The sequence below is a fragment of the Vanellus vanellus genome, assembly GCF_965231255.1.
Source record: "Vanellus vanellus genome assembly, chromosome: 22".
NCBI classification, from domain to species: domain Eukaryota; kingdom Metazoa; phylum Chordata; class Aves; order Charadriiformes; family Charadriidae; genus Vanellus; species Vanellus vanellus.
In genome coordinates, this window is record NC_138927.1 from 8,361,459 (window position 1) to 8,388,359 (window position 26,901).

A 26,901-nucleotide genomic window follows, 5' to 3' on the forward strand; every position below is an offset into this window, starting at 1 on the left:
AAGTTTTCCTTAATGCTCCATTTTTACCTCGGTATTTTCAAGAAGCTTGCGGCTGCCTGCAGGACAGCTCAGGCAGCAGCCGCCACCAGCCACGGATGGCAAACCCCGCTGCGATGGCAACCCCCGCTGCACGTTATTCCAAAGGCCAGGGCTCCTCTGGGGTGGAGGTCTCCCTTTCTCATGGCCACAGCCACCTCTCCCCCACACCCTCCCCACCACCGCCAGCACATGCTTTTAAAACAACCCCTTTTCTTGCAGAAGAGTCCCTTACCTCCACTGGATCACCAGTCCACATTGCTGCATGGTCTGGGAGAGTTACACAAGTAGGGAGTGGAAGACCACAGAACGATTCATATAACACCAAGACGTGGTATTAAGCCACGGAGAGGGCTGCTCTAAACCAGCCAGCATTGAAAACAGGCAGATAGGCTGGAAAAATGTACCAGGATCTTTTTATTTAAATAACAAGGACTTAAAAATTCTCATTTTTAATACAAGTTAAATAAAATACCACGTAAATATCAGCTTTTATATTTTTGCTTGTCTACGTACAGCTTATTTAGAAACCTGATATACTTTACAGCTTAAACAGTGACACCTGATTCAAACTGTCTGATCTGTGCCTTCAAAAGCAAGAGATTGTATAAAATACTGTGATATCAAAAAAAAAGCCAGTATACTGTACAAAAAAATATTTTTACAGTAATTAGATATCTAAAACTCAGATTAGCTGCATCTGAAATTCATAGTAAATTGTCTTCTCTCAAGAGGAACTGATGGATAAATTGCTGAGCTTTCCTCTTTTCAGTTATATCAGGTGTAGGATGTCCAGGAGGAGGTCGAAGTAACAAGCCACCAAATATACTAGCTGCATTAAAAAAAAACAAAACAAAACAAAACAAAAAAAAACACACACCACAGAGACACACAGTCAGAGCCTGTCAGCAGCAGGATATCCAGGGTAATTCCACCAACCCCCAGCAGTCAAAGCGAGAGTGTGCCTGGCTTCAGAATGGGGTGAGATAAAGCTGGTGACCCATGCATCTCTGAGTCACTTTACAACTTTTTTCAGGGTACTGCAATGACTGTTGTTCTATGGACCATTTCCTCATTATTAAATGCTTCAAAACAGCAGAGGCCATGACTGCTCTCGCTTTGAAGAAATATGTTTTGTTACACAAACTGCAAAGCCCCTCTGAACAGAATGGTTATTTTGCTCGCCTTACCAAGAATATTTGCATCCAAATGGTTTTTCCCTGAATTTTTCAATAGTTCTCGTAGAAATGCCATTAGATATTGAAATACATTTTTATGGCACCCTGGCAGGTTAGTGATAATCTGAGGAGGGAAAAAAAAAACATTTATATTGAAGACATGGCAATGGCTTAGCAGCTTTTTCTACTACAAACATCACCCTGTCTGCAAATACTAATGGCTCTTAATAACTATGAAACACTAGTTCTACATCCTTTCTATTATCAAGTGATTAAGTTTCTGAGAGCAAAAACCTGATACTGGTCTGGCATAAAACAGTTTGCCTCCCCTCCCTCCAGAATTACAGAACCACTCTCACAGTGAAGCCAGCGATACCTGGCTGCTCAGCGGGTAGTTGCTGGCGCTCTCCAAACAGCTGCTGTAGAACCTGTAGCAGATGACAGGCTCTGGCAGGCTTTCCAGGAAGAGCAGCAGGGCTTCTGCTACCGAGTGGTTGCTGCCAACTGATGCAAAGACAGTTAAGGAAGAGGCAAGCACGACGTGATTTATTTTTGTCGTATTTCTGTGGCAAAATTAATCTTTGCTTAGGTCTCCAAGAACTCCTCCTATTGTTCACAGCTTTGAGTTAAATCACTTGACTCCACATAGCAAGCTGTTTCCACTGGCAGTCGGACACTTACGTCTGATCAACAATTATTCATCAACATCGCAAGGACTTAGCAGAGGCATTCGTACTGGTTACAAGGAGTAGTGAGGAACGAGGAACTGCAGATCTCGGTTACCCTGAGATGAGAGACGGTAATTTAAAAGCCATGGTGGAGCATAGAAGACCGAGGAAATCTTATTCAGCTTTGAGCTCTAAGACATAGTGAGCCTTACCGGACACCAGTCTAAAAGGATACGAAGGGTATCATGCATTCCTTTGTCCAAACAATCTCGGATTTGCTCAAATTCAGATCTGAGGCCTGGTTGCTGAAACAGGTCTTCCTGCAAAGCAGACCATCACTCAGTCTCAAGGAAAATAAAAGTTATTTGGGTAAATAGAGCAATGTCATTATAATCTGGCTGGAAAAGTCTCTCCAAATTGGTAGTTATCAGCACAAATCCCACCATGAGCAGCTCTAGTAAGGCCATGGCGCTGCAGTAGAGAGCAATGCAGGACAGCTGCTGATGCATGCCTCACACAGACAAGGCCACCATCACGAAACAGTGCTACCCAGGGTACCAGGATCACTTAGCACAGATGTCCTTTATCTCTTTTTACCATTGGCCAAACATCCACAGTTAGCAATGATTGTCATTACCAGTATCTTCTTCAAAACCAAACCTAATACAAATTTTCTTGTGTTTCCAGTTCAAAGACTGCCAACCTGCTGAGAAGCATTGCGGTACAAGTGATCCACCATCATCCACAGCTCTTTTGGAATCTCCATAGGCTTTTCAGCTTGAACAACATCATCACTCATTTCTAGTGGCATCAGGGTCTGAGACAGGGAGGTGTTGGGAAGAAAAAAAAAAAAGTAGCTAGCCAAGTTTTTATTCAACTCTGCAAAAACGATTCACAGAGCTTATACCTGAGAATTAAGACTTAAGAAACTGTGCATCTCCACTCACCAGTCTCCATACAAGACTAGTGTAACAGGCACAATTATATCAAAAGTCCTGACAGAAGAAACAAGCTGCTCTCAAACACGCTTCATGTAGACTCAGCTCTACAGAAATGTTACATCACAGTTCACATACGCACACACATCTCCATTCGATGCAGAGAAAGCCAAGGGCTCCAGGGAAAAGGTCTACGTTTAGAAGTTGCACACCTTTCTTAAATATGCAGGCAGAACAAATGGGATCTTATTGTCAATGCTCTCTATATGAAATGGGTTGGTTCATCCACATGAAGAACTAATGCAAGGTGTGAAGATGGACCACTGGAGAGCACAAGCTGTATCAGCATTCTCAGGCTATGGACCAGGGAAGTGGAAGAAGGCTCTTTAAAACTAGATGTTAAGTCCTGCTTATTGCTAATGGTTCTCATGTGTTCTGAAGGAAATTTTGTCTTTAACTCACAAGTGTCCGAATGGATTCTGCTGACATGTCCTGGATCGGTTCCCTCATGTAACACAACGTATGAATGGGAGACCCAAAGCAACTTGGCAAGTAGTTGCCTGTTACAGATAGAAAATAATCCTTCCCCTTGTTAAGATGCAAGACCAAGATATCTTCAAGTTTTTCCTCTCCAGAGTTCAAGTGTGTAGCTGTTGATTTATTAACAAACACCTCCAACTCAATTGTGATCTTGGCATCTGCCAAAAGATGATAAAAAAAAACCATACTCAGTTAAAAGAAGGTATTAAACCAACGAGCCTGCAAATAGGCATAGCATTCTCAAAGTAGCAGAGAGAACTAAGGCAGAAGGTGACAATCTTAGCTCATTAACATGAGACAAACAATGAGGAGCTCACCTGATAGCAGAAAGCCCTTACTGGGATTAGCAATCAACCACTCCTTGCAGTACGTTTCCTCATCTGGTTTGTTGATAAATTCGAAATGGCAGGGCACTTGTCCATTACAGATTGTAAACTTCTCTACCTGCAGCTGCATGTATTTAACATCCTCAAAGTGGAACTAAAAACAAATGTCAGTCAACATCATCAGCCAATTCCATCTTGCCAAGCACCAGCAGCAATTCCTGTCCTGTGGTTTAATCATTAAGCAGCATGATACCCAGGTTAACCCTCTTGCTCCCACACCCCATCTCTTCCAGGATTACATAGGATTACATTTGCTTACTCTGTATGCTAAAGTTTTTGAATCAGTGGCCCCTTTAAAACAAATGCTCCCCTCAAATAACCTCAATGAAACTTGAGAGCAAGGTAGCAGTAGCCTCAAATGTCTCATTTGCTTATCTTTTTTAGTGCCCGACACACAAAGTAAATGCTGCTTTTGTGACCTTCTCCAAACCCTTCAGATTTTACATTTTGTGTTTCAAGCAATTCAGAGCAAGGACCACAAACCACCCTCTTACTCTCTCTCCCCACCTCAGGGAGTAGCACACCCTATGTTCCAGCCTGGTACTGGGAATGGAATTTAGCTGTGTCTAGACAGAAACAACTATTTCTAAACAGAGAATAGCTGGAAGTCAAAATAGTCTACTTCTTTGGAACCAGACCCTGCGGTCTAGAATCCATCTAATATACTTCTACCACTGGAATATGCTTCTGGGCTCTAGGGTGGCTCAGTGTCTCCAGCAGGTGACAGCACATGAACATACCCTACCTCTGTCTGGGAGAGGGTCACCGAGGGAATGTTGGCGTTCTCCAGCTTATCCAGGGAGCGGACTATTTCCTCAAAGGCTTTTCGATAGAGGTCCTCATTCACAACCTTCACCTGAAAAGGACACACACTGCACCAACTGGCATTTACTGTGCCTCCGCAGGAGAGCTGTAACACAGCTGGAAACGTACAAAGTGATTTGATTTTAGCAGCACACCAGCGGATACAACACATGTAATGAGCAGAGTCACTTGGAGCCCTCTCCTCAGGATCCAACAGTAAAGCACCTTGCCATAACTAGCAAGAATCACCCAGTCAGTACTAGATCAGTGGGTTTTTTTTCTTAAAAAAAAAAAAAAAAAAAAAAGTTTGGTAACACACTGCTGTGTTGTCAGTGATGTAGCATTCCCGCACTGCAAGTTTCTAAGAAAATTATTAGGAAAATAAGAAAAAAGGCAGAAGAACACTTCTGAAAAAACCACCTACAGATATTTATGCATTATTCTGCTTAACTGGAGTATCACTTAACAGAACCCCAGCCTACTATGAACAACAATCCTATCTCAATATCTTATCTAGCCCACCTTTTGAGCCATTGTTCTCTGTGGATGCCATAAAGCAGGAGGAGAGGTAAATCAGCAGGAGAACCTCCCTCCTCCTCCTCCCCCCTCTCCCCACACAGAGGACAAGGTCAGCAGTTATTTCCTTCAGCACTGACGTACTTACCCCAATATCAAACACAGAGCTAACTGGCTTATGATCACTGATCTTCAAAGCCATATGGCTGCGATAGCTCAGCTGAGCAATGTTCTGCCCCTTCCAGAGTATCCGATCACACCACGCTGGAACACGACACTTCTCACTACAACAGAGGTAAAAATTCCAGTTTCCAGGCACAGTTCAGGCAGAGTAACAACACAAGGCAGAATACTGCCCTCCCAGAGACTCTCTTCCTGACGTGGCCTGGAGCTAGTTCTCTATCAAAGTTCTATTTTCCACAGTTCCTTTGAGTAGTTATAAAAAGTTTGATTGTCTAGTGTTAGGTTCTCTCTGTCTCATGCTTCACTTTCTGTGAATCTTCTTCAAAGATGCAATTATTTGTTTTGTTCTTTTGATACAATTAGCATACAAAGCAATATTCAGATACTTTTGACCACAAGAACCATGAAAAATAACTCAAGCTCCACATTTAAAGTTCACATTTTAATTACTTTTTTTTTTCACTGACTGTTCAGATTTCACTCCCGCACTCGAAACCACTGTTCCCAGCTTACTCAGAACAGGTTAGCCACTCTGTGTAGTGCATTGCAGGAATAACAGCTCTCGCAGCCTTTTGGAGAATGCACTCAGCTACAGACAGCACAAACGCACCATTTCAAACCCTAGCTGGTCTGACCTGAGTAGATACAGCAGATATCAGCAAATAAAAGGTCCTAAAAATTTTGCTTAGGAAAAAACAACAACAAAACAAACCAAACAAAAATAATTAACTAAAATGATTCCTCAATTTTGTACCCTTCTAACTAAGGGGAAACCAAATGGATTCTGGGTAAAAAGATTAGGAATATCTGTCAAATTGCAGTGGAAGAAAAGCAACATAAATAAATGTAAAGTGGAGATGGATTTTGGAGTCAAGGGAGAGGGAACAGCAATAAGCTCAGAACTGTTCCTATTTACAGCCATTAGATCTGCAATGCTTTTTAGCTTTGTTTTTGCTTCCTTCAATGACAACAGTAGCCATTGCCATCACGTATGAGGCAATTACTGTACCTTGTGTCCCAGTCATCACAGCCAGCATCATATTTGTATGTTGGCTGGAAAGAAATCTCTCCCTCTGTAAAGCCTTCAAAGACTGCATTTGCATTCATTTGCCTCTTTAGCTACGAAAGAAAAAAAGACAAATTTAATTTTAAATAAGCTCAAGCACAACTCCCATATGAGCTCAAGGGAGATGTTCAGCACTGAGAAGGCTCAGGAGTACGTGTGCAGTTTCTAACTAGCACCCTCAGCACCACCTGCAGGTAGGCAAGACATCAGTACCTGGTCATACTGGCAAAGCTCTAGAAATGCTTTCTCATCAACAAGGTGCTTCACTTTTGCCACATCCAGTTCCTCCAGCCGATAGTTGAGGTCACCCAACCATAAGATCACGCTGAAAGAGAATGCACACCAGAAGTCTGCACAGCGGCCTGAGGATGTCCACAACACAAGCTGGCCCTGAGCTGCAGGCACAGCTCTGCAGCAGTGCCTTAAATCATCTAATGCAAGTATGCCCTCTTCTCATCTCAACATGATCAGGTGGACGCTCTGTCTGCTTCTCCAGAGAGCAAGTAAGAGTGAAAACTTGAAAGAGAAGCTACATTTTCTACTTTTGCTGGGTTTAATTCCTGTTCTCCATGTTTGTCACTACCTCTTAACAACTGGTGCTTTTAATATTCCACGCTGACTAAATCCCACAAGCCACTGGGGAAATCGATGCATATTATTGCCCCATTCCCACTTCACGCCTGAAAATAAAACAAGGCTTAGAAGAGCATAAGAAGGCAAGTGATTTGTCAGAACTGTATAGGGGACCACTCTCAAAACCAGGGTTACAGTAAAGCATTTCTGGCCCTGCCAGGCTGACGATTAGGTCACTGGGCACCCCTTCCCACACCCTTGCTGAGAACACCTCACACCCCAGAACGTTCACAGCGTTCTTCCTTGCGACACGCAGTGATTCACACAGTCAGACAGGAAGCATACTCGTGTTCATTAATAGTGAGAGGGGGCAAATTTGGATCCGACTGGCAGAATTGCATCCGAGAGCAGATGTCTTTGAAGTCCTGGTTCCTCCGCTCATACTCCTCCATGTGAGCTGCAAGGTGAGAATTCACAACGCACACGCTAGTGTTATGGAGTTTAAACCTTATGGCAACACCACCTTTGTTACCCTGAAAGATAAAGACAAAGGCGTTTGTCAGAAGCTAGAACGAGTTACTAGCAGTGAGCAAGCCAGAAGACGTTGAGGCAGACCATTTCATTCCAGAGGAAGGAAATGGCTGAAAACGCCAATTAGTGATAACTACTTCATGAATTCAGATCAGTAACTCATGTGAGGGTTGCACATAGCAACAAGCACATGGAGCTCAGTTTGTAATTCAGGAATTAGCTAATACAAAAGGAAATTAAAATCAGTAAGAAAGCTGGTCAGTTGCTTCAGCAAGTCCCAGAACCTGTTTAGCAACAAACTGGATCTTTCAACACAAACCATAAAAAAAAATTGTAAATGGAGGAGGAAGCACATGGCTTAGCTGGTCAGAAATACCTTTCACAAGTTATAACTGCAGTGTTCACAGAAACTACATTCAAAGGGCACAGACTCCATTCCAATGGGGTGGAATGGCAAGAGGCCAGGAAATCCTCCTCAGGAAAACTGATCTGGATAGACATTTCTTCTACTCATGCTTCCTTGCGTTAATCGCTTTGGGCAAAACCACAGCCAGCATCAAAATCGCATGAGAGCAAGGCCCCACACAGCCCAGCACAAAAAATCAGGAAAAAAAGCCTTCAGAGAAGATTCTCCCTCCGGGTCTTTGAGCCTTTGCGACCACATGGCAATTCCCTCTAGTGACGCCCTGAGCTGGCACGGGGACAGGACTATGTGCTTCTAAAGGCAGCTGCATCCCTTCGCTGGAGGAATAACCACTACATCCAAGGCGAGGGGCTCTCCAGGGCTCTTCTAAATCTCCCCCCTTCTCATGCATAGTTGCCATTCTTACCATCCTCCCCATGATTCCGGTTCCCACAGTCTCAATTTCCACCTCGGAGATGTTCAAAGCAAGGTCTGCTTTCACGTACAACAGAAGCATGATTCCTACGAGCCGCACAAGTTTCACCTGAAAAACAGATCCTGTTCCATTAAATACTAGAACAGGACAGGTTTGATGAGAGAAGGCACATCACCCCCAAGTCCAGAACACAGATGAAGAAAAAGAGAGTTCCAGGCTTGTCCAACGGACTAACCGGGCTGACAGTACACAGGCACTCCAGAGCGCAGCAGAGGCAGAAGCCAGGGACCAACACCCCAGTAAACGAAGCTGAAGCCCAAAGCAAAACCTACAGCACAGGCAGAGCCCAGGGAAGGAGCTTCCCTTCAACAACAGCGACAAGAGACAAAGCAGACCTCGGGAGCAGGAGCCAAAACATAAGCAGTATTCCTACCAAGACACCTTCACAACTCATTCCACCGTGCGTTGCAAAGACAGACATGGAAGAAGCTAAGACACTTGCTATTCTCTTCCCCCAAGATAGCAGGAGCGTCCTTTATGCGTGGATGCCTAGCTCTGGTCTCCTGCCCTGCCCCCTGCCTCGGCGCCCTGCACAGCAACACCACGCGCTTCACCGCCAGAGCTCTGCTGGCTGAGCAGAGCCTGCAGACAACGAGCCTCTGGAAGACCCAGCAACTGAGACAGGAAAAAGCAAAGGGAAAAGAGGCCCAAGTGGAAAATGATTGCACATTCAAACCTCCCCAAAAGCCACGTTTACCTTTGCATATTTGGCATCTGGGTGAAGACTATCAGTTACAGCTTTAAACCATTCCTCTTCCTTCGGTGTGTCATTGAAAAAGAAGGCTTCTTTACTCAGATCAAGCTCCTGGAAACTGTGTTAGAGGAAGGAACCCGTGGATGCATGCACTTGTTTATAACCCTCCAGCCCTTTCCTCTGGGAAAGAACTAAATCAATTTATACTCACTAAATTTATAACTGAAAACTCAAATTCAGATATGCTGATTTTAGAGGTATGTTAAATGTAAAGCTAAATTACTGTTAGTATTAAAATGAGTGGCACTAAACATTTTGTAACGCTGCAGTGCCAGAGAGTCCAAACACTACCAGCATGACAGCCCTTTCAGGCTACGCAAACACACACTCTAAAGCTGGGCAACGGAGTAAGGCGATGCAAACATTCCTCAGCTGTGGCGTCTTGGCTGAACACCTCCATGCTACGGATTCACAAGCAAGCAACCCACAGTCACGGTTTGGAAGGACGGGCCAGAAAGAAACACTCACCCCACGCAGTAAACATCTGGAGGCTCAGCATCACTTCTCAGCCAAGGCTGGAGGCTTTCTCTGGGTGACTGACCATTCACATTGTATGTCCCAACAAAAAATCTGCCAAGAAATTAACTAAATCCCTGAGCTGCAAATTGTAGAGCTGATGAAAATACCACTGTTATTAACCCATGTACTTAATACTAGATGTAACTATTTAGGAGTAACATGTTTCCAGGGGGGAAACTGGGAAAATGTGACAAAGTTTAAATCCCTAAAATGATTTAATTACAGTGGCATCTTTACAGTCTTTACAGACACATTTTACAGAAGGATACACATTTTTTACACACAGTATTAAAAAAAAAAAAAAAAAAAAGGCTAGCAGCTTGGAATGATAAATTCATAGCATGACATGCATAAAAGCATTTCAACCACAGTAAATTTTGGTCCTAATTATATATTTTACCCAAGCTCTTATGAGCTTATTGGAACAACTACATGGATAAGTAGTGAACAGAAGCAGTGAGAGAGAAGGGCAGAGGTGCACAGCATTGATGTATTTCCAGACACAGTCTGAAATAACCACAGGAAAAGGTCATTTCAAAATTTCAACAAGAACCATGAGGCAAGCTTTGATAGAGACACCAATGAAATTCTTGTCTGCTAATGCCTAAACAAGGAAAACAAGCTGTTCTGGAAAGTATGGCTCATACTTTTCTACAAAATTTCCTATTTTGCAGGGATACTAGATGAAATAACGAACAAGAGTTATTTGACAGCTTACGCTAACTAACTTATTCCCTGCAAAAAATAAGTTCTTCTCAGGAATGATCATTACCTGAAGCTCTGGATGTGCGTGTAGGAATCCTCCATTTGTACAAGCTGAGATTTAACAATAGTATCTCTTAGTCCAAAGTTTGGTTCTGATAAGATTGAAGCCTTGTTTGAAACCATTACGCTGGAGGACTGTACCATTTCAGTTTTCACTTCGGGTTTGAGTTTGTTTTGCCTGCAAATGAAAGCAAAACTGCGTGAGGAAACCCAGGATACGCAGACGCCCTAAACAGCTTATTTCTGCCACCGAGGACTTGATTTGCATTTATCTGTCTGTTTCACTAAAGATAGATAATCAATGTTTGGGTTAAGCAAACAAGGCTGAAATGAGCATTTCTTAGAACCATTCAGATCTCGAGATAAAACCAGTTGAACTAACTGAAATAACAAATGGTTTTCACTAACCTGGTGCAGCCTGTTAATTCAGAGTGGGCCTTACTCACACCTCGATGCTCATACAAAACCTGTCCACCTTTCCTGCTTACTGGAGCAAGGCGATGCAAATCTCACCTCCCGCTGCCTCTGCACAGCCCTTCTGACCTCAGCAGAAGAATGAAAAACTGTGTTTGTTTTAAAAGCCCTCTGGTGGAAAACTCCCAGCTCTGCCTAGAAGGGAGGCAGCACAGAGTGGGTGGAGGTAGAGGGGGTTTTGTTTATTATCTTGTGGCTCTGCAAACTCATTTTGCAACAGTAATAATGCCACAGCTTGGGAGTTCCCACAAGCAAGTGGATGGTATAAATTTAAGGTCAAAAACCTGCACACCAGTGCCAAGGACAGCACACAGCCAGACTCTGAAGGATATGCAGTGGGTCCACAAAGTCCTGGGAACTGGAAAACGAAACTGTAACATTTTAAGAGTGTATCTATGAGACAGGGTGGCCCTAAGCCAAAGCTCTCTGAATTCAAAATAAACAGCACTAGTGGGTCCTGTCCCACTCAGTAGCAAAAATATGCCCAAATAGGGAACTACGAGGACTGTCTCCGAGAGACTGTACTGAAGTTTCCACTAAAGTTTTGACAGCATGCTTATGCTGAACTTTTTTCTCTCCTAACTAGAATCTACAGATTCTCTTCTCAAAAAGTTGCCAACTTCTGCTCTCAAGCCCACCACCTCTGGGGATTGCAACCGACACAGTCGCCGGCAGATGGAACTAGATAATGCAGCCGCAAGATTGCTCGAGCGCTGGTGAGCACAGACCTCACACGCCAGCACCAGAGAGACCAACTTCCCCACTCGGTTTCCAGCTGAAAACCAGGAAGCCCAGACAGAAAGCTCTCTGCACTTTCTTTCTCTTCCTCCAGACATCAAAGCATCAACAATTTGCCCACTGCAGTTCATTCCATCCATGCACAATCACCCAGAAGTACCCAGAACTTTGGTGCTATATATATTTACTGTCAATATGCAGAGATCCTCTGTGGAGGGAAGGCATAGCTAAACTGGCAAAGAAACGTTGCCACCACTTTTGCTCCTCACTAGACCTTCCACAAAGAGCTGACGTGCACAACTCTCGCTTCACCAAACCTACACAAGAAGTGACAGAGATACCATACCTGGGAGCACTTTTATCGGTGCTGTCGTGGCTCTGGTTCTGGCTAACTGCAAGCTTTTTTCCATTCTGTTTAATGCCTTCAGAGCCAACCGCTTCTGGAAAAAAACCAAAAAATTTCACATTAAACACAAAGTGTTCTTTAATTTATCAACACACTGGCAAAACACTGGCAAAAGTCTGTGAGCAGAATACAATTTAGATTTGTGTGGAGAAAAAAAGTGCCCCACAGTCTCTCCTTCAGTTATCTGATAGATTTAGCTTGTTTTGACAGAACTGTTCTGTGACGATGCAGCTTCCCCTCTAGAGGAAGAATTGCCACGAGCATGCCATGCAGCCATGGAGAGCAGCAGCATGCTGCCTGCCTGTGCCTGGCGCAGGTTGCTGTTGGCTCCCCCTTACAGCTAAGCCAAACCAGGGCTTAGCAGCACAAAATCCAGGGCATTATTCTGGGAATCCAAAAAAATGTATGTTAATAACAGGTTTTTGATTTCTGAAGCAAGGCAGGAAGTACAAAGAAAGTAAGAAAAAGACGGGGAAAAAAAAACAACCCAAAAAACCCCACACTACCGTTTAAAAGGTTTCTACCTATCTGCAAATACAGAGCAAAGCCCAAGCGCCTCCCCCCTCGAGGCAGTGCAGTAGAGTCACCATACGAACCCACTGTGCCGCAGCAGAAACAAGAGCCTCAATGCAAACTGCGCATTCCTAAAAAAAAAACCAACAGGGCGGCTACCATGCAAATACAGCTAAATACAGGTGTAACACTAAACACATTACACTTAGCAAAATTTGACCTGTCTTTCAGCATTTTGTTTCAGTTATGATATTCTGCTCCTACAAGTGGCAAAATGACAGTTAAAAAAGAGGATTCTGCATGGGGGTTTCCCTTTAGGAGGCACAAACAGCAATCTCAAGATTATGCTACTTAGCACACAAATCTAATGCTGATATAGAAATTGTTCTTAAGATTATAAGGTTCTAGTCATTCAGCTGAGCTTCTCCTTCAGTGAACACAATCCAGAAAAATCCAAGTTTCATTGCTGTCATAGTACATTCTCCAGGACAAGAGCGCAAACGAGAAATAGAACTTGAAGTACTTTACCTAAGCACTCGGAATATGAACAAGCTGATGAGAAGTGGCCATATTCTCAGCTTGGAAAACCTCTTCTGCCCAAGAGCCCTCTGAGAATAAAGACTGTGTAAGAGGATTTATCAGAGGCTGGTTGCAGAAGGGCACGTGACTCAAACCTCATTACAGACCACACAGCCAAAGTCACGTAGAATTGAACAGGAGCATAGGCGGTTCAGAGATGCACTGCGACGCGTGGTCTCGGTGAGCTGGGACAGAGTCATAAATTTTCTTCATAGGCATTAAGTACTGAATCAGTGCTGCTTGAGCCTCTGCAAGTCCTCCCAATAAAGACTGTGCAATGTATCTTGACAGTGACAAGAACCAACTTGAACTTTCCCTTTAATAGACAACTCTTACTTTTGTAACAGGAAGGGAGCAGAAGTTCAGGCTTTATTACCTGTGTAGGACAATGCCATTCGCCAGCACCCAGAAGGCGTTAGTGCCAGAATGGCAAGACTTGTGTGCCGGCTCAATGCTGCTGACACAGATGCTACATGATCCAAAGATCACAGTCATCTATCACACCTTTGCATTCCAACCTCGTTAGCAGAAATCAGTTTTAGATAGGATTCTCCTAAGAAAGAGATCAGCCCTGGAAAAGGTCTGTTTCCTTCCGGTAAATTTATATCTAGATACAGATTGCTCTAGCCAGAGGGATCTATAAGTTAGCAATCTGAAGTGGAATATTTTAGCAAGATAACGACCTTGTTCAATAATTGAACTGGACACAGAAATAAAAAGCTGTGTGCAGAGATTGCAGAACAGCAGAACATGTATGGCCTGAATCAGGATTTGCAGTTAAAAAGAGATTTAAGTAGTAATAAAGATGTTCTTGTTAAAAATGTGCAGTGACATTATTGTACTGTTCTACAGCAGGAAAACATATCGTATCTTCTGGATAAAGTAGGATGCCTGCTTAGTGTTCAAAAGGGAGAATTAAATCAGCCTTGCCATTAGTTCGATGAGGCTTAGCCAGTCCACTCTTTACCTAATTGAAGTGTAAGCAACAGTCCATGTGGGACTGCGCTACTCCGAGCTGAAGGGAAATAAGATTGTTCTTTTCAGGGTTCCAAATGAAGCAACACTGCAGTTGCGACTGTGACTGCAGACGCTCGCACACAGGTAGGATTTTAGGTAGTGGTTTTAACCAAAATTGCGAACATAAACCATACAAGGTAAAGCGCATTTAAAGCACATTTAAATCCCTTTATAGATGCTCTCATTCATTAGCCAGCCTTAATTCACAGAAGATATAATGAACTAATATCACTTTACTAGCAAATGGCAGTATTTACACAGTATTTAAATGTCCTTCGATTTGCATATGAAAGTTGCTAACTCAGTATACATATTAATTTAAGGACAGAATGAGTAACAGCTATTCCTGGAAAACAGCAGACAAAACCTCATTCTGTATCAATTTAGGTTCCAAAAGACCCCAAGTGATGGCAGAGAGCATTTTCTTCTGCTAATGCAACAGAAGAAAAAAAATAAATAAATCCCCAGACTCTTCCGATTCAAGAACAACACAATGAAGCCTTGAAAAGGCAACTTTGTCAAAGCTCAAAGGTGTGATTTGATAGAACTACTTCCCGAGGAGCTTACCCTTCAAAGGGTGTTACTGTGCCCCAGATACAACAAAAACACACCAACAAAGGAGCCGGGATTGCGTTTCACTGGGCATGTTTTTCCTCCTAAACACAAAGATATGCCCAAGTCTGTCCCAGTGAGTTCTATGCTACCAGTTAAAACACCGCATCTGAGGGGGTGTTCCCGGACCCCCACCTCGGCTCACCCCGTGCTGCACTGCCGCTGCAGTTACAAAGTTCATCTCCTCTCTCTCTCTTTTTTTTTTTTTTTTAGTGCGCTACTAATAAATGTAGACATAAGCCCAAGGAACGCCAGCAATACCACAGGGCGCCTTCACGAGTCAAGAGGAGCCCGGCCCAAACGCAGGTGGGTAAACTGGAAATGGTGCAATCCAGATGTGGAATCCCACACTGACCTCCCGGAACTGCTTCGGCCCTCGGCCCCTCCGCGAAGAGGGGAACGGCCACGGTGCGCGGGGGCCGCGGGATGCGGCACTTCCAGCAAGCGCCGGTCCCGCCGCCGGACCGGGGGAGCGGTCTGGGCCGCCGCCGAGGCCGCGGGAACGCCGGTGCCCCCCGCGAGCAGCGCCCGGGGTGCCGGGCTGGGGCGGCGCGATGCCGGCGGCGCAGACAGCTCCGCTCCCGGGGCCGCCCCGCGGTCCGCTTCGCTCCCGCCGCCCGCCAAGGGGAGGCCGGGGGCGGCGGGGCGCTGCGCCCGCGGTCGGCCCCCGGTCCCGCCGGACTCGCCTCCCCCCCCCCCCCCCCCCCCCGGCGCCGGGCGGCCCCCGGGACCCGGACAGGCGCGACGAGACGCGCAGCGCGGCTCGCCCCTTCCGCCGTCCCGTCCGTCCGTCCGTCCCGTCCCCGCGCTCACCTCGGCGGGGCCGCCCGCGCCCGGACATCGCCGCCGCCCGCCCCGGGAGCCGGAGCGCCGCCGCCCAGTGCCGCACGGGCGCCCCCGCCGGGGTCGGTCCGGGCGCTCAAAGTTCCGTGGGGCCGCCCCGCGGGAACGGCGGCGAACCCCTTCCGACCCACGCGGGGGGAACAGAGGACGAGCGCGACCGGAACCCGCGCCCCGAGCGGGGGGTGGCGGCCGTTCACTGGGGCCCCGGGGGGGCTGAGGGCGGCGGGAGAACGGGGCGAGCGGGGGCCGCGCCGGGGCTCTCACAGTGCGGGTTCCCGGGGCACCGCGACTCGGCCCTCGGCCCACGCACCCGGCACGGTCCTTGTCGCAGAACCCGCATCTGCGCGGCCAAAACCGATCGCGGGACCGCAGACCGGCGGGGGGGGAGGGGGCAGAGACCTCTGGAGAGCTTCTAGCAGGGTCACCCCGAGCACTCTGCACAGCATCGCGGCCAGGCGGGTTTGGGATATCTCCAGAGAAGGAGACTCCACAGCCTCTCTGGGCAGCCTGCGCCAGGGCTCTGCCACCCTCAAAGGAAAGACGTTTTTCCTCATGTTGAGATGGAATTTCCCATGTTCCACTTTGTGCCGGTTGCCCCCTGTCCTGGCGCTGGGCACCACTGAAAAGAGTCTGGCCCCATCCTCTTGCCACCCGCCCTTTAGATATTGATCAGCATTGCTGAGATCCCCTCTCAGCCTTCTCTCCAGGCTGAACAGCCCCGGGGCTCTCAGCCTGTCCTCAGCAGAGAGATGCTCCAGTCCCTGAGCATCTTTGTAGCCCTTTGCTGGACCCTCTCCAGCAGTTCCCTGTCTGTCTTGAACTGGGGAGCCCAGAACTGGACACAGTGCTCCAGATGGGGCCTCACCAGAGCAGAGTAAAAGGGGAGGACGACCTCCCTTGTCCTGCTGGCCATGCTCTTTTTTAATGCACCCCAGGATGCCATTGGCCTTCCTGACCACCAGGGCACATTGCTGCCTCGTGGGCAACTTGTCCACCAGGACTCCCAGATCCCTTTCCAGAGAGCTGCTCTCCAGCAGGTCAGCCCCTAACCTGTACCGCTGCATGGGGTTATTCCTCCCTACGTGCAGGACCCTACACTTGCCCTTGTTGAACTTCATGGGGTTCCTCTCTGCCCAGCTCTCCAGCCTGTCCAGGTCTCACTGACACAGCCTTCTGGTGTGTCAGCCACTCCTCCCAGCTTTGTGTCATCAGCAAACTTGCTGAGGGTAGACTCTGTCCCCTCATCCACGTCGTTGATGACCATGTTTAACAAGACTGGACCCAGTGCTGACCCCTGGGGAACACCGCTAGTTACAGGCCTCCAACTGGACTCTGCACTGCTGATCACAACCCTCTGAGCTCTGCCCTTCGGCCAGTTCATCCACCTCACTGCCCACTCATCTAACCCACACTTCCTAAGCTTACCCATGAGGGTGTTATGGCAGACAGCACCAAAAGCCTTGCTGAAGTGGAGGTAGACAACATCCACTGCCCTCCCCTCATCCACCCAGCCCATCACGCCACCACAGAAGGCCATCAGATTGGTCAAGATCAGATCGATCACCACTGCTGAGCTGTCTGCCAATGGAGACTTGTCACACTTGCAAACCATTACAGTTCTGTGCAAGTTTCAGCAGCAAAGACCGACGCTGCTCTTCCACACAGAGAGCAATGTGCAAACGCAACAGCCAGCTGAGCTTGCCTACACCTCCACCACCCCTGCGGGCCACGTCCAGCACCCGACAGAGCTCCTACCTGGGCTGCACCTGCTGACCTCCTGAAGGAACATGCGCGTGTGGGAACCAAACGGCAACCGCACCGTGAGTCGATCATCTTCTGAACTGATCTGGATAGTCACGTCAGAGCCTAAAGACATTGGGAGAAGAAGAGCTTTCAGAAACGGAGCATCTTCTCCACTCTACAGCAGCTGGTGGGTGCATGCATGCAGACTTCAGCAACACACCTCATCATGCTCCTTTTCCACGTTTTACACAAGAATGCCATTTAAAAATATAAAAATCAGCTTTTATAATAATTTTTATTCTGCTCATTCAGTGACAATAACTAATCTTCCAGTAGCAGTTTAAAAGCACTAGGAAGAAACGTTCCTTTGGTTGAACTGGGGTGAGAACACTCATTAGCATGAACTGCGCTATGGCAAACAGCACGCCCAGTTCCCCAACTGCAGCGAGACGAGATCCCCCCGGTCAACAGTGCGGTCACAAGAGCCCCCACTCCCGCCTGCCTGGGTGCAGCTGTGCAGGGCCCGGGAACGCCCATAGCACAGGCATTAACGCAGCAACAGAACTCACCGATGACACGAAGGTCACTGTCAAGTACAACTGGAAAAGCAAAACAAAGTTCTGTTACAGAGGTAAGTAACAGGTCCGCAGGCCGTGATGGCACTCTGAAGTTAGCAAACTCGGCAAGTTCCTCAGACCCCAAATACTCCTGGTACAAACGGAGACAGACAGAAGGAACCTGCCGGGGCAGGAGGCCATGGCTGGTGCTTGGTAGGACGCAGGGCGCTTTGGACTGCAGAGCAAATAATCTAGCAGGGCCCTTCCAGCTATGCCATGGGATGCACAAGCATCACCGGGGATTACAAATTGAAGAAAAAATGTCAAGGCTGAATAGATCCCAAGTTTCATCAAGTAGAACAACAACATATTGACTCCAAACCCCTTCATCCCCTTCTTTCGAAGTGGCCACTAAGCCACCAAAGTGTGTTAGTACCTTCTTCCACTGCAAATCCTTCTGTGATTGGGATAACTTTCTCCAGCCAGACATCCTCAGCTGTTATGGCCATCCGCCGGTGAGTGTATACATAGATCCTGCAAGCACAGAGCAGACATAGAGGTAACGCCTCCTCGATTCTGGCATCTCTGCCGATACGGGCAGACCCCATCCCATCCAGCAGCACCTGGTGCCACAGCCTCACACAAACCCCAAAGCAGCTTCTCGACCGTGTGCCCACCCACCTGCTTACCCCGTCATTTAAATAAGAACGTATTTATGTTACTGGCAAAACATGCCAGGCCAAAACCTCCGGGGCTCTTCTCCCCAACCACCCGTGCAGTGCAGCGGGGGAAACACCAAGGCACAACGCCCTCAAATCACTGCCCCACCGCTCCCCCCCGGGGGACAGTCTTTGGGAGAGGAAGGAGTTTTCAGGCGGTTTCCATGGCCTTCAAGAGGCCCGCGGAGCTCTCGGCTTTTCCACAGACACTCTTCCCACCCTGCCCGCCCTGCGGCACCCACGCGTGCCCTCCGCAGCTCTCCACCAGCCCCAGGAGGCGGCTCTCCACGCTCTCCCCAGCGGCCAGGAGGCCCTGCACCGCCTGCGGCCGGGGGTCAAGGAAGAGCAGAGACAGACGGCAGAGAAGGGCGGGGGGGAAGGACCCGGCGGTGGGGGAACCCCGGGGTGGGGTGGGGGACCCCGGGGGGGGAGGGAGCCCCGGGGGAGGGGAAGTCCCGGGGGGGGGGGGGGGGGGGGGAGCCCGCCCTGCCCCGCACAGGGCCGCGCCGGCCGAGGCCGCAGCAAAGGATACGATGCGGCACGTCGCCCCCTCCGCCAGACTCTCCTGGATGGCGACCGACTGGTCCATCCCCGCGGCGGCAGCGCGGCCGGTGGCGCTGGGTCAGGCGGGGCCACCGCGACCCGGCGGCTCCCCTGGCTGTCGCGACACGTCGCGCCCGGTCCGCCGCGCTCCCCGGGCGGGGCCGTCACCGCTCCCGCCGCCGCCCGGGCCCGCCCCGCGCCCTCCGCCGCCCGCAGTCCCCCCGACCCGGCCCCGGGACCCCCGGCCGGCACCCGGGCGCTCCGGTACGGCCCCGCGCTGGCGCTGGCCGGAGGGCGCCGGACGCCGAGTGACGCGGCGGGGCCGGGCCGGGGGGAGCCGCCGCCGCCGCCCCCGGAAATAACGGCGCCGTCCCGGGAACGGGCGGCGCGATCGCGGCGGGAGGCGCTCCCCGCAACCGAGTGGATCCTGAGCGGCTGCACGGCGGGGAGCAGCCGGCGGGGGACCGGGAACCGGGGAGGGGGGGGGCGGGAGCATCCTGCAGCCCTCTCCCGGCGGGAAGGGCAGAGCTGTGGGAGTGGCAGAAGTTGGAAAGGTTCATTTCCTGGTAAAACCGGGAGATGCGCTTTCTTTTCCCGTACCACCTTGAATTAATTTTTTGTTGTATTTGCAGAAGAGGCACCTGGCATAAGCCAACCTTTGAGCCGCCGGTTTGTTATGTGAACGAATTACTGCGGAGTGTGTGAGCAGGTGCTGGAAAATGTCACCAGACGTCTTCTTTTGCATAGTAGAGAGAGCAGAGTTTGGCCTCAGCCCTTCCCACAGAGCAATAGCCACAATCCAGACATTAGGAAAAAACCTGAGCAGTGTCTGTCAAAGGAACCCCTCTGCTCTCTGCCTTCCCGCTCCCCTCTCTGCATACCAGCAACCGCCCAGAATGGACAAGAGAGCGCAGAGAGGAAATGAAAGGAGAACAGTCTGAAATATCTGCTGTTAACGGTAAACTTCTATTGTTACAAGAAACGTGGCGCTGGATGGTATTTTTGAGACAGAAAACCCCTGGGTTTCATCCTGTTTTTACTTGCTGCAGATACGCTGACAGTGTGACCTGAAACACATTAAAAACACGCCAAACCCTGTACTGCGGTTTCGACGCACCAGCACAGCGGGCTGGTTGGGGCCGCGCTGCAACGTGGAAGGGGCCGACGGCCATCTAGGCCAGGCTGCTTGCGCCCGCTCCCGATCCGCCGCAGGGGAAGGGCTCAGGCGGCAGCACCCCATGCAGGCTGGGGGGCAGAGCCACAGGGGGCCAGCCAGCGCACCCGCACCCTCTCTCCCCTTCCCGGGGCCGTCAGCCCCGCTCTGCACGCCCCGCCCCTGACCAGCGGGGCTCACACTCGCATTTTTATATTTTTGCAATCTTGTCTTTAAGAGACAACGGTCACAGAGGACAGCAGAGTTTGTATTTGCACGATCACCAGTACATTGACACTGGTGAATTCTGCCCAAAAAGTGATCCACCGGCTCTATGCGATGCAGTAACAGGCTGGGGGAACGCCGGGGGGTGGTTCACATTACAGGCTAATGCTCACACCTCTGCTCTACCCTTTAGCAGGAGAGAATCACAGATGCGATACAGGATCATCTAAAACATTAGACACTTTCAGATTAATCCCATTTTCATGCCCAAGAATTTGAGATTAAACAGTTACTAATTTTACGTACCCAGACACGAGACATTTCCAATACCAGAACAGTTTTAAGCTACCAAGTAAGAGGGGGCCCAGAAAGGCTGCGCTGCAAGCAGATTATTAACTAGAGCAGACCCTGTGCCTTCAGTCAAGGCAGAATTTTCCGTTTTTTTAGCAGGTTTAACACCCTCTTGTTCCTACTCCCGAGGTCACTCGTTCCAGCATCTGCAGTCCCAGCAGCACACAGGCACACACTGCAGCAGCTCTCGGAAACCATAATTAGCTTGCAAGTCTCGCAGGCCTACAGGTTTTTGGCAGGGCAGGGAAGAATACCTCTTTGTAGCTTTCTTAGTGCATATATTAAGTGCTTTTGCTTTGGATATAGTGGGGGACTCTTGATTACAGGTATTTAAAATTCACTGAAACAGGAGCCAGGACTCACCAGTCCCGGGAAGGTGCAGGATTTAGAGTGGAGCTTCGGGATGGGAGGTGGGATTTGGGATCAGCAGCAGGGTCCTGTGCAGGACAACTACCCAGCCAAGCGTCGTGAACTCCAATCAAGCACAGCAGACCCCAAGCCGACAGGGAGGGTCAGCCAGAGGAGCGGTGGCCCTCTGCTAGTTGTGCAAGAGCAGCAGTCCTGTGCTACCATGCTGCAGGAGCAGCCCCCAGGGGAAGTTTTCCTTTCATGGGCTTCATGAACAGCCAGTGGTCAGTAACCAGTACAGGCTGGGCCCAGCCCTGAGAGCAGCTGCATGAGCTGCTGCTGGAAAGACAAGGGGAAAAACTACTGCTGCCTACATGTGCTGACGAAAGGGCTTTCCCTGGGGAACTGGCCCCCCAGGAAAGGGGTACAGGAGGAGACCCAGCCATTGGAACATCCTTCAGTGTCCCCTGCACACAATATTGGCTTAGGTACAAAGCTTAGGAAGCACGAGTGAGATACCAGGGCTAGAAATTCATCCTCTCCAGTTGTAACCCAGAGGACACTTGAACTGGGACTGGGAAACAGGCGGAAAGGGTGCTGTGGAGAGGGGAGAGCAGCCCACAGAGGAGGGCATCCCACAGGGCAGCTGCTCAGATCCCCCCTGCTCTGCAGGAGCTTGGGTGGCGAACCAGTGTCATGGCTGTGACCAGCCAGAGGTGTGAAGCAGAGCGCTGGCTCACCACGCTGAGAGGGAGCCCCACATCCCTCCATGGCCAGGACCCACTGCTCACTGAGAGCTCAGAAACAGGGGGAGTCATCCCGGGGCAGGGCACCCCAGCAGACGCCCGCAGCCGCTTCTCAAAGCGGAGTGCGCAGGAGCGTTGTGCTGCAGGACAACGCCAACAGAGACCAGACCCCATCAGCAACCTGCAGCCACTGCCACCGTGTTTCACTGGGAGGCCCAGGGCGGCCCTGTGGGCGGGAGGCACCTGCAGAGGGGGAGAAGCAGCCACCTACAACTGGGCCACCTTGTTCCTGGGACAGGGATGTAACGGAGGGTGTTCGATAGCAGCTTTGGCTGAAGTCAGAGAGAGACAGTGAGCCTAAAGAGCGCTGCGGGGCTCCGCTGCAGGAGGGCGGGCTGCGGAGCACCAGGACTGCCACCTACCCCCAGAGGGAAGCGGAGACCCTGTAATTCAGGACCAGGACCACCCCACATGCCATGAGCCTCAAGAGCGGGGCCAGAGTCACCTGCCCAGCGCTATTGACGTGAACTTTGCCATCCAGTTTCAGACAGCTCGCTTTCAGGGTAGCTGGGCAGCACTCCTGGTAACAGGCAGCCTTCGTCCCCCCAGCACAGACTGGTTTGGCAGCCTTGCAGGCTCTGCTGCATCCCGCCATGTAATTCAAGCCTGTCTTCTTCATCTGGAAGGAGGAGAGAGACAGTAGCCTGCGGGTCCTGCCAAGCCGTTACTATTCACATTACAGGGAGGCACCCAGGGCCCTGGGCACATCCCAGCTCACGGGCTGTCCTGCTTTTTAGCCCCAAGGCCATACCTCACAGAAGTCTTGCCCAACAATGCATCTAGCAACAGTCTTCTTGCCTTTGAAACATCCATCCCCATGACAGGAGAACGCTGCACACACTTTCCCCTACAAGAGAGGGCCAGAGGAGACACTGTATATTCATCGGGCCAGAGAACAGGACGCCTGGGACAAGAACTGAACTTCAGACAGCCTGTCTTTCCTGAGGACTCCTTTCTAAATCCTTCTCTGTTCTTGGTACTTGGCCAGTGCTGTCTCAGGCATTTTGGATAGAGAGGTAAAAGACTAACAGTGCCCCATCTGAGACTGCAGGAAACTTCAGTGAAACAGCCGTGTAGCAAACGAGCTTCAAACCCCCTTGTCCTTCCTCTTAACAGGGCTCTGCAGAGGTAAGCACCATCTCCTCCAGTAAGCTCAGGAGAAAGGCTGCAGTGCCCCGTCAGTCCCCGCACCCTCCCTGCAGTTGCCGGGAAGGCTTGAGCCGATCTAAGTGCTGGGCTTGGGGAAAGGCCCGTTTGGCAGGGCTCGTTATGGACTCTTTCCTTTCAAAGCTTGTTAACGATTTGTTCCCCTTCCAGAGGCTTTTGAACCTGTAAAGCAGGGCAGGAGGCACCTTTCCCTCTCCCGCCACTCAGGTGGGCGCTCGGCCGTCCCAGTGGCCACAGCCCCCAGAGAGCCCGCGGCTGCAGCAGCGTTTGCCCCATTGGTACCTACGTTTCGGGGGGGAGCTCGGGGGGTGGTGGTGGTGGTCGTAGGCGGCGCAGTGGCAGGTGGCAGGTCACCTGCAGACACACAAGGAGCCCTGTGAGGCTGCGCCCTGCACACAGCCCACGCAGAGCCCTCCACAGCCACACACGGGACAGATTCACCAGCACTGCTCATGCTGCAGCCAGAGCTGCTGGGCCACCCTTTCTCCTCGCCCAGCTCTGAGGAAGAGCAGGCCTCAGGGCAGAGGAGATGTGCTTCTGCATCCACAGCCAGCCCTCTGCAACGGGGCTTTGCCCACCCGCCTCCCTCCTGCACAGCAGGATTAACCTCAGACCGCCGCTGGGGAACCTGCAGGCAGTTACCGTAGGAGCTGGCATTGAGCTGCAGGCAGAGTGGGGAGTCACAGCAGTCCAGGGCACATTGTTGCATGCTTACACTGCTGTTGGTCCTGCACATCTCTGTGCCGCATGCGCTGCTGCACCTGGCTGTGTAGTTCGTGCTGGAGAAACGATACAGCTGCAATAGCAGAGCCAAAGGAAAAAAATGCTAGGAGTGTGAAGAGATGCCATTATGAAGGAGCAAAAATAACTGACAGACTGCAACAGAGAGAGAGAAGGGAAACAGGAGATTGACACAGACAACAGAGTACTGTGGATTCCCAATGTAAAGAAAGGGAAAGCAGACTTTCCCTATCACAGCCCCCCTGCTCCTCTGTCGCAGCAAGCTCCGTACCTCGCAGTGAGTCTCATTACGGCAGGTCATAGTTTTGTTGGCATGGGCTTCATCCTGGTAACACCTCTCCCCAGAGCACTGAAAGCTCTGGCAGGTGAGCTGAGGGGAGAACACACCATGGTGTCACCATGCGGCAAAGCTGCCTCGCACAGCACTGCAGGGCTGTCCCCATGTCCCCAGCCATGGCCCTGGAGGAGCTCCCTCTGTGCACCCACCCACCATGCTTGAGGTGCTCCCCTTCCACCCCAGGAGATGCCCTCATGGGACTCCTGGGTCCCGCAAGAGACCCTCTCCATGGGGCTGTAACAGCCTGGCCAACAGCCCTCTTCCCTTTTCTTTCCTTTCCTTACCAGTGTTTCTTCTGTGCTGTTCACCGAGGCGTTGGCGGCCACCGAGGCGTTGGCGGCCACCGAGGCGTTGGCGGCCACCGAGGCGTTGGCGGCCACCGAGGCGTTGGCGGCCACCGAGGCGTTGGCGGCCACCGAGGCGTTGGCGGCCACCGAGGCGTTGGCGGCCACCGAGGCGTTGGCGGCCACGTTATTCTCTGGAAGACACAAAATTCCCCCTTGATGAAAGAAACACCAACCTTATGCTCAGCAAGCCCTGCACCCCCTCCTGAACCTCTGCACAGTCCAAAGACATCTGTGGGAAGCATCAGTCCCATTGCGTTTGGGGTAGGGATGGCAGTAAGTGACAGGATGGCCCAAACAAGGTCCATTTCCAGCCAGTGACCAGGCAGCCCGACAAGCAGGTCAGAGACAACAGCCTACTGCAGCAGCACTACAGAGAGATGTTACAATAGCTTCTCCCTCCCCCTTCCAGCCATGCTGCATGTGAAGAACAAGCTTTTCTAGGGTTAAAACCTCAAAAAAAGGTTCCTCCCTGCAGCTCCATCCCACAGAATAGAGTCCCCGTTGCACCACACTGCCTTTGTCCCACTCCCCACAGCAGCCCCAGGTTTCCCTTCAGGGTAAAGCTCACCTGCTGTGGCAAGAGGGTCCTGGACATAGATGTGCAGAGCCAAGATGGAGAGCAGCAAGCCTGGAACAGAGAGGGGACAACTGAGACCACCACGTCTGCCACCCACTTTACCCACAGCCTGAAGACCCTCCCCAGCAGTACAGGCAGCTCGACCTCGAAACACCAAATCCAGCCCCCACCAGCCTCCCTGGAGCAGGGTGGTGGCCCGTTCCCCCTGGGGAGGTCATGGGGAGCCCCACAGATACACCTGAGGTTGGGGACCCATGCTGGCCACAGGGGGCCAGTCCTGCTGCAGGAAGACCCCCACACACCTGCCCAGAGCTCCAGGTGAGCAGCGGCCACCCCTCGCCCCAGGAAGCCTCTGGCACAGCTTCTGGCAGCTGGGATAGGGACAGACATCCTGGGCACACCAGGACAGACACCGCTCTCCATGCTGTAGCAGAGTCCCTGTTACCTTTGACAGGGCAGACGTGCCATCGGCGACCTGCCATCTTCATCCACCAGCAACTTCACCCGGGACCTGGCGGGAAGAGGCACGGTTAGAGCCGGGCAGTGGCAGGGGACAGCCCGGTGTCGCTGCCACGGTCACAGCAGCATGTGCTCCCAGAGTCCGCCCGGTGTGGGATGAGGTGGCAGAAACAATAACAGGACAAGTTACAAAAAAGAGACTTTTCCTGTTGAGTTTTTTTTTTTTTTTAAGAGACCTTTCTCCTAGGAAATTCTACAGCTTTTATTCCGGACACCAGGGGACACCAGAGAAATCCAGGTTGCTCAGCACTCCAGTTTTGGTCCCTGTAGTGGCAGGACATGCTTTTCAGGCAGAAATAAATGCCTGAAAACACCCACCACCAACCCCCACCAACAGCACCTCCAAAAACTGCTGTCCAGGTCATCTCAACAGGCTCTCAACCTGAAATCATCTAACATATAAACAACCAAATAATTCAGCACCCTTGTCACTGTTTGCCTGGATGTCAGGGAGCAGCAGTCCACCCCCTTCAGCCGCAGCTGGAGGCCACTGAAGAGGTGTGGAGGGGGTCTGGGAGTGGGGCTCAGCCCCGGGATGTCCACAGTCGCTGCCTCTCGAGAGGGTCTCCAAAACCACCCAGGCTGCCGCGGCTGCCTGCCACCGCCGGGGCGCAGGGACACAGCTGCTGACGAGCAGGAGCCCCCGGGGAGCCACGCGTTGCTGTCGGTGTGGTAACTCACAGGCAGTGTGCAGAGCTGCAGGCAGCTGCCGGTGGCACGGAGGCAGTTACAGACGACACTTGGCACCGTGCAGCAGTGGCTGATGCTGCTGCAAATGAAGATGTGACCCACCGGCAGCAGCACCCACCATGGGAGGACACAAGCCCACCAGCCCTCAGGGCAGCAACAGAGACCGTCCACAGCACTTCTTGCTGCGACGGATGAAGAAGTCTGGTGTGAAAAATGCCCATTTCCAGACATGCCTATGCAACAAGCCCTCAGCACCTGGCAAAGAGCAAAACACAGCCCTGGTAGTTCTGGCACACCACTCCTGTAGAACATAAACAGGAACATTTACAGCTAAAGTAGCTTTCCCCAGCAAGAGGTCTGGATCATAAAGAGCTGCTGCACTGCCAATGCTCAAGTATTCCTGGTTAACTCACTATTAACAGCCACCTCCTTCCCACCTGTCCATCTCTGCCTGCGTCTCCCCCTGGCCAGCCCACGCTGCAGCCCCCAGCCCAGGACGGTGGCACACACATCCCTTTCACCCAGCATTTCCCACCCGCC

At 50.6% G+C, this 26,901-nt stretch overlaps 1 protein-coding gene across 3 annotated transcripts; it reads right to left on the reverse strand.

Annotated features, from left to right (window-relative positions):
• Window positions 1–435: 435 nt before the first annotated feature.
• INPP5B (inositol polyphosphate-5-phosphatase B) lies at window positions 436–19,207 on the reverse strand. 3 transcript variants are annotated; one of them, XM_082494128.1, is made up of 22 exons: window positions 19,090–19,207; window positions 18,800–18,879; window positions 18,275–18,372; window positions 17,851–17,880; window positions 17,294–17,404; window positions 11,915–12,008; window positions 10,364–10,534; window positions 9,541–9,642; window positions 9,016–9,130; window positions 8,250–8,366; window positions 7,234–7,421; window positions 6,529–6,640; window positions 6,259–6,368; window positions 5,215–5,350; window positions 4,492–4,602; window positions 3,678–3,840; window positions 3,283–3,518; window positions 2,586–2,699; window positions 2,118–2,202; window positions 1,591–1,718; window positions 1,227–1,338; window positions 436–868 (listed from the first exon to the last, which is right to left on the reverse strand). In XM_082494128.1, the coding sequence occupies exons 1-22, from the start codon at window positions 19,144–19,146 to the stop codon at window positions 744–746; spliced, it is 2,595 nt and encodes an 864-aa protein (XP_082350254.1). In that variant the 5' UTR covers window positions 19,147–19,207; the 3' UTR covers window positions 436–743. The 3 variants fall into 3 exon arrangements, with proteins under 3 accessions (XP_082350254.1, XP_082350252.1, XP_082350253.1); XM_082494126.1 differs by lacking the exons at window positions 17,851–17,880; window positions 18,800–18,879; window positions 19,090–19,207 and having other exon boundaries at window positions 18,275–18,756; XM_082494127.1 differs by lacking the exons at window positions 436–868; window positions 1,227–1,338; window positions 1,591–1,718; window positions 18,800–18,879; window positions 19,090–19,207 and adding an exon at window positions 1,738–1,998 and having other exon boundaries at window positions 2,095–2,202; window positions 18,275–18,756.
• Between the last annotated feature and the right edge of the window lie 7,694 nt (window positions 19,208–26,901).

Excerpts from the sequence above, each read along its gene's own strand:
- INPP5B (XM_082494128.1), bottom strand. The coding sequence starts at position 19,146 with ATGGACCAGTCGGTCGCCATCCAGGAGAGTCTGGCGGAGGGGGCGACG. Across the intron at positions 7,422-8,249 it reads CCGGAATCATGGGGAGGATG|GGTAACAAAGGTGGTGTTGC; the intron begins GTAAGAATGGCA and ends TTTATCTTTCAG. Across the intron at positions 2,700-3,282 it reads CAGAATCCATTCGGACACTT|ACCCTGATGCCACTAGAAAT; the intron begins GTGAGTTAAAGA and ends TCCCTGTCTCAG.